General features: G+C 39.6%; 1 protein-coding gene across 1 annotated transcript in view; it reads right to left on the bottom strand.

Moving 5' to 3' along the window:
- Positions 1–9396, bottom strand: part of LOC126385576 (scavenger receptor cysteine-rich type 1 protein M160-like) — a 31317-nt gene extending 21921 nt beyond the window's left edge. Inside the window, exons 1-4 of the mRNA XM_050037367.1 lie at positions 9367–9396; positions 1659–1781; positions 871–903; positions 474–770 (exon numbers count right to left, since the gene is read on the bottom strand). Of these exons, the coding sequence (XP_049893324.1) occupies positions 474–770; positions 871–903; positions 1659–1764 (436 nt within the window). The 5' untranslated portion in view covers positions 1765–1781; positions 9367–9396. The remainder of the gene's footprint in view (positions 1–473; positions 771–870; positions 904–1658; positions 1782–9366) is intronic.
- Between the last annotated feature and the right edge of the window lie 751 nt (positions 9397–10147).

The raw sequence follows: 10147 nt of genomic DNA, 5'->3' as shown, positions 1-10147 counted from the left end.
GATCCCTCCTCAGTTGCTCTTCCTGAGGTTTCTACCGTTTTTTTTTCCCCGTTAAAGGGTTTTTTTTGGGGAGTTTTTCCTTATCCGCTGCGAGGGTCATAAGGACAGAGGGATGTCGTATGCTGTAAAGCCCTGTGAGGCAAATTGTGATTTGTGGTTTTGGGCTTTATAAATAAAATTGATTGATTGAATTGATTGAGATTTGTCATTAAAAGAATTAAATTCTTACTTCAAAAAAAATCTCACAACAACAGTAGTATTTTGGAAATTACAGTTTAAAGGTGTGTGTTTTCTCCTCCACTATAGCCGCTGGTTGGTGTGAGTCATTTGCATTGTGGGATACAGTAAGTGAGGTACACTGGTCTGATGCATACTGGAGATTTTTTACAAATCAGTGCAATAATGCTAGTATTGGAGGCAGTTTTGAATACAGCCATATTTGATATCATAGATTATGTCACTGATGGGCTTACCTAGGCAGGTGAAATTTAAGATGTAGGAAGAGAAATCTGATGATGCACACTCCCTCAGAGCAGATCCAGACTGAACACAGTCAGAGCTGATGATCCACACAGATCTGTCTTTGGACTCCGCTGTCCGTCCAACAGAAACCGCAGAGCCACAGTCCATCTCTCTGCAAGCATCAACAGCTACCACCAGGGCCTCATTATAGCTCATGTAAACACCTCCTACTGGTCTCCAGTCTCCCTGATGTTTCACCTCCAGTGTTCCTGCACAGCGACTGTCTCCTTTCACCACCCTGACAGATTCTGTAAAAGAAGTGAATTCAACGAAGAAAAAAATGAATGAAACACTGACTGCTGATTCTGCTTTAATGATTCTTTATTTCTCCTTTCATTCTCTGTTTACCTGTTGACTTGTGTTCTCCTTCAGCCTGGAGTACTGAGGAGAAAATCAGGAGATTTACATCAGTATAAAGCAGCATGACTGGACAGTATATTGACTTTCAACTGAGAAATTTGGACGTGATTTTTTGGTAAGGCTCCAAAATGAGACAGATGATACAGACTAATATTTGCGCACTGTAGAGAATGAAAAATCTCACTATTGCAAATCCCAGTGAAATATGGTCTAAATGTGAACATTCAATCAACGTCTTCAAATAATCGATGAAAAAACTTTAACTTTTGAACCTTTTCTGGACGTCTTTTCAGTGATGATCATAGTCATCTTTTTAACAGAAAAATGTTTGCTGGACGGACTTAACTCTTCAAAATGAAGCCAATGCAGCAGTGCCAAAAACTGCAATTCCTCTCACTTGAGGCTGGCTCAAAGGGCAAGTCAATCCCCATAGACCCCAGTGTTAAAGTGCTAAACTTTACAGCAGACATAAACATGTTTACAGCCTGGTACCAAAAAAAATTGGTTTTGGTCTCTATTTCCAGTTTCCCCGTTCATGACAACTGTACAGGGGTGAATTTTCAAATCAGTCACCCGTTTACATTATATTAAGTTACACAGGCTGTCTGCCAATAGTGTCCTTAGCTTCTCTGTCAGATCAGAATAATACATTCATAATGGATTAAAAGAAGAGTAAAAAATGTGATGTTTGTCTGTGTGAGCAGTTTATTCTCTTATTTAAAGATTCAATACAATACTTCAAAGAATAACAGCTCATCTTTAAAGCAGAGTCCTACCTGAGCTCCACGGCAACAGCAACAGTAACAACAAGTGATCCATGTCGACGGTCTCTCTGAGCCTGTCTGTATGTCTTCCTGTTTGTATGCTCTCTGCTCTGATCATTACATGTCAGTGAATATCTGCAAACAGGAAGAGGTGGAGCTTTACTGGAATATATTTGTTTTTGTTATCTTTAGTTTTAAAGAAGATATTTACACATCTCTGGACTGCAATTGTGTGAAACTGATGATCTTTCATTCCCTCATAATATGTACCTTGCTAAATAATAACTGTAGCAAGGTGGATGGAGATCAGTAGAGAAGATTATATGCCATGCTTCAATAAAAACAATACCTTTCTGTACAGACAATCAACAAAGGCTACAAATAACCAATAGTACACTAATTAGAAATACTTTGGAGACTTGGGGTAGACATAAGATAAACTGTGAAAAAATAAGAGATGATTTAACAGTATTGAGAGGGATAAAGAACCCTGATGATACTCCAAAGAAACATATCCGGGTATAAAAGGGACTGACCACATTTGGGCAATGTCTAAACAAAAATGGAATGTCATTTGAATCTCTAAGGCAACGTTGCCATCTACCACTCTCTCAAGTCTTCATCATTTGCAAAAGAGAGGTTACACCCAGATTTGTGAAATAGGGAGGGGAAGAAGAAAGACAAGAAACAATCTTCATCCTCTTGTGCAATTCCAAAGTACGACATCAGATTTAGGCACCTTATTTATCTTATTTACATGACTGCATGTCATTTCTGTCACTGCATGGCCACACCTTTACAAATCCCTGTCTTGAACACCAGGTGATGTGGTGGTCCACTTTGACATTGTTATCTGTAGCCTTTAGACTTAAGCTTCTAACTATCTTTGTCTTTTTGACCTGTTTTTGCTGATGAGTGAGTTTGACATCCTGGATATATCCTTCAAACACAGACTGTAGACCTCTCTGTCTGCTTCTCTCTGAAATTGCTTTGTAATTTTTCAAAAAGTTGCTAATATTTCTTCAGGGAGTGCAGTTAGTTACACTGTGGGCTCCATGCTCCCTCTGACAGCTTGACAGACCATCACAAAGGGGCGGGGCCTAGCCAGGGGTCAATTGTTGAATACATTCAAAATGCTGAAGGGAGTGTGGTGAATCATGTGCCAGCTTTGGACATATATTTTGGTTCTGACCATCATTACAATTGTTTTGGAATCATATAGAGAAGGAAAGTAGTACTATCTTGAATTGTGTTATTCACTTAAATGCAGATTTTGTGCTGTTAGGCAAAATGACAGACAAAATACAAAATGAAAATGATAAATATTTCTAAAGGATACTGCATATCACAGCAATGTCACAGATAACAAGACATTGGCTTCAAAAACCACTGGGGCTGTATTCACAAAGCTTCCTAATATAAAGAGTTGCTCCTAGTGATGGAGTTTTAAGAAAATTCTTAGAATTGTGACATTTTCTTGAAATTTCCCCTTTAAGTTAAGACTGGGTCTTTGTAAAGACAAAATAAAATTTTATTACAAAGCATCTTAGACCTTAAAAGAGCTCCTAAGGTGAAAAACTGTTTGGAGCAGGGAGGAGGACTTTTAAGAGGCTTACGAGTTTCTTAATCAGAGGAGAAAATGGCAGAAAGATAAAGAGGTTGGCGAAATATTCGCCAAACACTGGATGACAGTGAGTTAATGAAATAGATTAGATCGTGCAAGAATTATGTTTGTGGTTGATCCCATTAGGAATACGCGCACATTTCCCACCAAATGAAAAAACAATATAATGCCAGAAATAAAATTAGCACAACATTAAGATATTTGGAAAAACTACAAAAATGCAACAGTGCAGCAGTGATGACTTGGGTCTGTCTCGGCCTTCCATCAGCAGATTGATCACACCAACAATGACAACATTTTCACAGTCAGCAGTTCATTTCACTTCCACTGGGTGTCCACACCGTGCAGGATCACAATGGGGTGTGTCTGTGACAACCAATCACATCTGTTAAAAGAATACATCATACCCAGCAATGGGATCAACCACACCTCTTTACTACAGTAAAAGTTTCTGTCCCCTCCTTGCTCTGAGTTCCTCTGAGAACTTTCCAAAATCACCCCTAAGCTGGAACTCCTTACTAAAATTTTTAGGCCAAGTTAAGAGCTCACTGAGAGTATTCTCAGAGTGTTTGTGAATACAGCTCCTGATAGACAAGTGGAGAGACAGAGTTCAATGAATAGATAGAGACTTAACTTATAAAATTACGGGGAACCTCAAACTGTTTGAAAAAATATTGTCTAAGTGGTCAAGTTACTGTCATGTGGGAAAAGAATAATGAACAGAAGCCACTGGGATGTGTTTCTCTACATTTGGTCTGACAGTCGTCAAGAGGAGCCATACCTACTTTGATATGGCCTTGTATTTTTTTTTTTCTTATTCTCTTTTTGTATTTTCACTCCGTATTTTTTTCTTGTATTGTTTTTTCTCGTGTGTGTGTGTGTGTGTGTGTGTGTGTGTGTGTGTGTGTGTGTGTGTGTGTGTGTGTACATGTGAGTGCATTTATGTAAGTGTACATGAACACATATACATAAAGGCTTTTTTGTGTATTTGTATATGGTACTCTTTGTATTATATTCTGTGATTTTATTTACTTATTTATTTATTCATTTCATTTTTATATGAAATATGAAATGGGGGTCAAGGATATTTTTATATGATTTCAAAATTATGATAACATACTTTAAAAAATTAAACCTGTACTGTAACTATCTATCTTTATTTATCACTATATACCAATTGTTTGTTATTCTCATGTATCACTGGGTGACTCACCACCTTGGTTTGCCAAACAGATGTCATCAGTGTAGATGAACTTGCGGGATCTGATGATGACATCACCAGATCTCGCAATTTCATCTACACTGATGACATCTGTTTGGCAACCCAAGCTACTGACCTGGCCTCTTTGGAGCAGGTGCTCAGTGAGGACCTTGCAAAACTGGACCAGTACTGCAAAGCCTGGCGCCTACAACCAAGCCCAGCAAAAACAGTCTCTAGTGTTTTCCATCTTCGAAACTCAGAAGCTGCCAAACAATTGGACATCAGACTGAGTGGACTTCAGCTCAGACACGCCCCTAAGCCAACATACCTGGGAGTGACTCTGGACAGGACACTGTCATTCAAGGAACACCTTAAAGGAACAGCAGCAATGGTGAAATCCAGAAACAACCTCCTCTGCAAACTTGCAGGTGCAAAATGGGGTGCAGCAGCCCCCACACTGTGCACCTCAGCTTTGGCCCTGTCATATTCTGCAGCAGAACACTGTGCCCCTGTCTGGTCCAGGTCACCCCACACACACCACGTAGACACCCAACTTAACACCACTATGCAAATCATAACTGGGACTATTCGTTCAACACCGCTCCCCTGGCTCCCTGTCCTATGTAACATACTCCCCCCCAACATCAGACGAACTGAACTCACCTATAGGATGCTCCAAAAGGTCAAAGACTCCCCCCATTTACCAATCCACGCTGACATCTTCAACCCACCATTTGCTCATCTCCGATCTAGACGTCCAATTTGGAATGACCCCCCACCCACTGACATTGATGCCCTGTCTGCCTGGGTGACTGAATGGGAATCTAAAGATATCCCAAACAAACATCTAGTGTCAGACCCGACTCAACCAGTCCCTGGCACCAACCTCCCAAGGAGACAGTAGTCCACCTTAAGCAGATTTAGGACTGGTCAAGGTCCCTGCTTGGCCAGCCTTCACAGATGGGGAGCAGCCTGAGCCCACTGTGTGCTTGTGGAGAGGAGCAAACCATGGAGCATATTATTGAAGCCTGCCCTCTCCAAAGACTAAAAGGAGGTCTAGTGTCCCTCTACAATGTAGATCAAGAGGCTACTGCTTGGCTTGAGAAATTTGCATTTGCTAAATAAATAAACTCACCTACTGATGTAATTTCTCATAAGCTATATACGGCTAAGATATATGAAATGGTATGATGACAATATAAAGTATTTAAAAAATAGTCCATAAATCTGCAGGATGTTTTCAGCTCTGCTACTTTCTTTATTCATAACAACTCAGATTGTTTTGCTCTATAGGCTCATTTTTCAATTTCTACTTTTTATTTTGAAATAGATCTGACGCTGTGAATCTGTTTGTGTTGTTGTGTCCCACCACTCTTTAAGTGAGGCTTTTACACACCAGCCAGTTGCTTCATCTAGTGGTAAATTGACACATCAATATCCCTGAGGTTTCTGAGCAAAATAAGCCACCACGCTTGGTTGTAATCACTTCCTGTGTGTTGCTATGATGATCCACAACATGGGCATCACAGTTTGCTTGTTTTACCTGCATGGTGTTTGAGGCCGGAAAGAGTTCACTGAATAATTTCCTGTTATTTATTAGTTCTGATGATTTAGGGAAGTTTTCGCATTTGAGGTCTTGAGCATCATCTCCTGTGGAGTCAGAACATTTTGATTGAAGGAAACCCTGACGAAAACTGACTCTAAGGAAATGTTTGCTGTTGCACTTTAAGTTTCTCTTTGTGAGCAGAGAAGGAAGAAGTACTTACATATTTTACTTCAGTATTACTACAGTGCAGAAATACTCTCTCACAGTAAAAGTACTCATTATGCAGAATGGTCCATTTCAGAATAATATCTATTATTGGGTTTTTGAAAACATAATTTTTTCACCTCAGCTAAGGCACAACCATATCTAAATGAAAAAGATGGTGAGAAATTGATTCAAGCCTTTATTTCAAGCCGACTCGACTACTGTAATGCACTTTTTACTGGCCTCCCAAGAAACACCACTGAGACACTTCAGCTCATTGAAAACTCTGCAGGTCGGCTGTTAACCAAAACAAAGAGGAGAGAGCACATCAGGCCAATCTAAGCTGCTCTACACTGGCTTCCTGTTACATTCATAATTGATTTTAAGCTCCTTCTCCTTGTATACAAAGCCCTACATGGGCTGGGACCGAGCAACATTGCTGACTCCCTTTTAAACGGGAGTGTATCTATGTTTCCAGGGTTCTATGTTTCCCGGGTTCTATGTTCCCCACTTAACCCTGCAAAAAAGCTTCTATGTTCCCCGCTTACACAAAAAAGGTTCTATGTTTCCCAGGTTCTATGTTGCCCGCTCAACCAAGCGGGAAACATAGAAGCCTTTTTGTGTAAGCGGGGAACATAGAAGCTTTTTTGCAGGGTTAAGTGGGGAACACAGAACCCGGGAAACATAGAACCCTGGAAACATAGGGATGACCCCTTTAAAACTATTTGCTCCCAAGAACACCGCGATCATCTGCTGCTGGTTTATTGGAGGTTCCCAGCAACAGCCGAAGAAGATCAGGGAAGCAGCCATTGTCAATTACGCCCCAAAGCTGTGGAACACACTGCTTCTAGATATCAGGGAAGCTAGCTCACTAAATATTTTTAAAAGAAAGCTTAAAGGGATAGTTCGACATTTTGGCAAATTCACCTATTGCCGTAATCCCTATAATCATATTGGTAGGTACATTACCTTTAATTGTCAGTGCCTGCTGTTCTGAGATCGGTGTGGCAGAGCTGTCTGCTGCTCAGCGCACAAAATGGAGGTGAACAGTACAGCCCCCTCTCTCCCTCACAACTAATCAACTACACCATCAAATGACTCCAAAACACTCTAGTGGACAACACATGGCTTGCACATTCCCCACGCTATGAAATAATAATGTATAATTAGGTAACATTACGACACATGAAGCAATACTAAACATACGCTGTTTGAAATCACTCCGCCCAGCAAGTACTGTATGTCTGGAATGTAGTTCCGGCTGTGCATTTGGCTTCAAAACAACTCTGTCTCATAATATTACATTATTATTTCATAGCGTGGTGAATGTGTAAGCTACAAGTTGCGTTTTGGAGTCATTTGATGGCGTATTTGATTAGTTGTGAGGGAGAGAGGGGGCCGTACCGTTCATCTCCATTTTGTGCGCTGAGCAGCGGGCAGCTCTGCCACACTGATCTCAGAACAACAGGCACTGATAATTAAAGGTAATGTCCCTACCCATATGACTGTAGCAATTACGGCAATAGGCGAATTTGCCAAAATGTCAAACTATCCCTTGCACACGTGTCTGTTCACTTTAGCTGGGGTCATCCCTATGTTTCCAGGGTTCTATGTTTCCTGGGTTCTATGTTCCCCACTTAACCCTGCAAAAAAGCTTCTATGTTCCCCACTTACACAAAAAGGGTTCTATTTTTCCCCTTGGTTGAGTGGGCAACATAGAACTCGGGAAACATAGAACCTTTTTTGTGTAAGCGGGGAACATAGAACCTTTTTTGCAGGGTTAAGTGGGGAACATAGAACCCGGGAAACATAGAACCCTGGAAACATAGATACACTCCCACTTTAGCCTAACTCGCTCTGACTTTCTGATACAGGTCTGAAACACTATTTTATGCTTTAAATTTCTATTTACGCGTCTCATTGCTGCAACTCTTTTAAAATCCTACTTGATTCATAGTTTTACAATTCTATGATTTTATGAATCAGTTCTGTTTTATGTTCATTCTATTTTCATGTGAAGCACTCAGTTCTTATAATACCCTTATTGTAAAGGACTTTGTGCTGCATTTCTTGTATGAAAGGTGCTATATAAATAAAGTTTATTATTATTATTATTATTATTATTAGTTGTTGTTGTTGTTGTAATTATTATTATTGATGCATTAAAATGTCACTTTTATGCTGCAGCTTGTTTAAATTACTTTATACACTGCTTGGTACCATATTTATCAATTGATTATATTTTGTATCAGTAATCTGTATCTGTAAAGTAACTAAAGCTGTCAAATAAATGTAGTGCAGTAAAAGTAGAGCGAAAATGACCAAATAAACTTCAATTACTTGAAAACTGTACTTAAATGCACTTAGGTAAACAGTGTATCACTGGGAACAGGTGGCTGTAGTAAATGAAAACAGACGATGAAGAGGAAAGTCGTGACAGTGACGAGTAAGAGGGGAGAGAATAAAAATGAATACATTAATTAATAAATAAATAAAACTACAGTAAATAGAAATAAGGTAAACATTTAGGATTATAGATATAAAAAAAGAGAAAATGGCTATTATTATTACACGTTGTACTGATAACAGAGGGATGTAATAGGCTAATGGAGGCAGCAGGGGTCAGACTATAGCTGGTGATATAAAAAGTGGGAAAAGAAATGGGTGTGAATGCATGCTTGTGCATATGTTCAAAAACAGAGGAGAAAAGAAAAAAGAAAAATAAAACAAACAAAAAGATAAACACTAAATTATATTATAATGATGATGATATTAAAAACAATAAAATAACACACTAATTCTTGAGTATTGGGGGGGTATTTTGATTTTTCACTTTTTAGCAAAGCTTAAAAATATTTTTTAAAACATCAAAGTCTTGAACACTAAAGCTTCCCTGTGATTTCTTCTTTTTTTCTTAAATAGCATAAGGTCTTACGGAGTTGACAAACAGATATGCATTTATCCATTTCACTGCAATCATAGTGCCATTTTATTTTATAACGTTGCTAAGAGTCTTCTTAATGCTAAAAAAACACAGTTCTTATTTAGTTTGTATTTAGGAGGGCTACGGAGTTGACCTATTTTGGCTGAGACACACCTGATGCCAAGATTATTTATTACATTTATCAAAACTTAGAAAACTCACCAGTGCTTGAGAAGCATCCCCGCCTTTTTCTGGAAAAACATGAAGTGAGACGCGATCAGTAATGCCTTCCGTTTCTTAATTGTTATTTCCTCGATCACGAGTCATGACAACATTAACAGTGTGCGAGGGATCAGACTTTGGTGCCAGTTTTAAGAGGCTGAGACGCAGCTGCTGGACAGAGACAAGAGCAATAACAAGAACAACCATGCGCATATTTCGATTTTTTAAATAACGTCAGTAAGCATCACATAGCCTAAGGTGTGTTTCTTTTTTTTCTGGTGGAAGAATTTTTTAGTAAAAGTTGCAACAACAAAGATATGATGGGTGTGATCAGCAGTGCCCGCCCCTTTGACTCCAACAGAACTGGCACCAGGACTGGCTCCTCTAACACCGTCACTGACGTCATGACTGTTCTTTTTTTTATATAGGCCTACAGTACCTGCTTGTACTTTGGGGAGTGAGGGGATCTGTGATGAGCGATGTGCGAGGGGCGAGGATACATGGGAGCAGCCCTCACGGAAGTCTCTTGTCGGCCGACACGCCCCTACATTGGATGGGCTGGACGCTGCCTCTGATGGGACTGATCTGATACATCACAATAAACCCGAGTTTCACACTGGACAGAGACAGATAAGAGTTTAAACATCACTCCCAAGTTTTATATTATATATTATTTGTTTTTTGATGTCTGGAATAAATTGCTAAGCCTGCTGCCCCCGCAACCCAGCTTTGGATAAGCGGTTGAAAATGGATGGATGGATGGATGGATGGAGGGATGGAT

This window comes from Epinephelus moara, chromosome 24, assembly GCF_006386435.1.
Source record: "Epinephelus moara isolate mb chromosome 24, YSFRI_EMoa_1.0, whole genome shotgun sequence".
Lineage (NCBI taxonomy): Eukaryota > Metazoa > Chordata > Actinopteri > Perciformes > Serranidae > Epinephelus > Epinephelus moara.
Note: the sequence above shows the minus strand (reverse complement) of the source record. Positions and strands in the feature narration are given on the sequence as shown.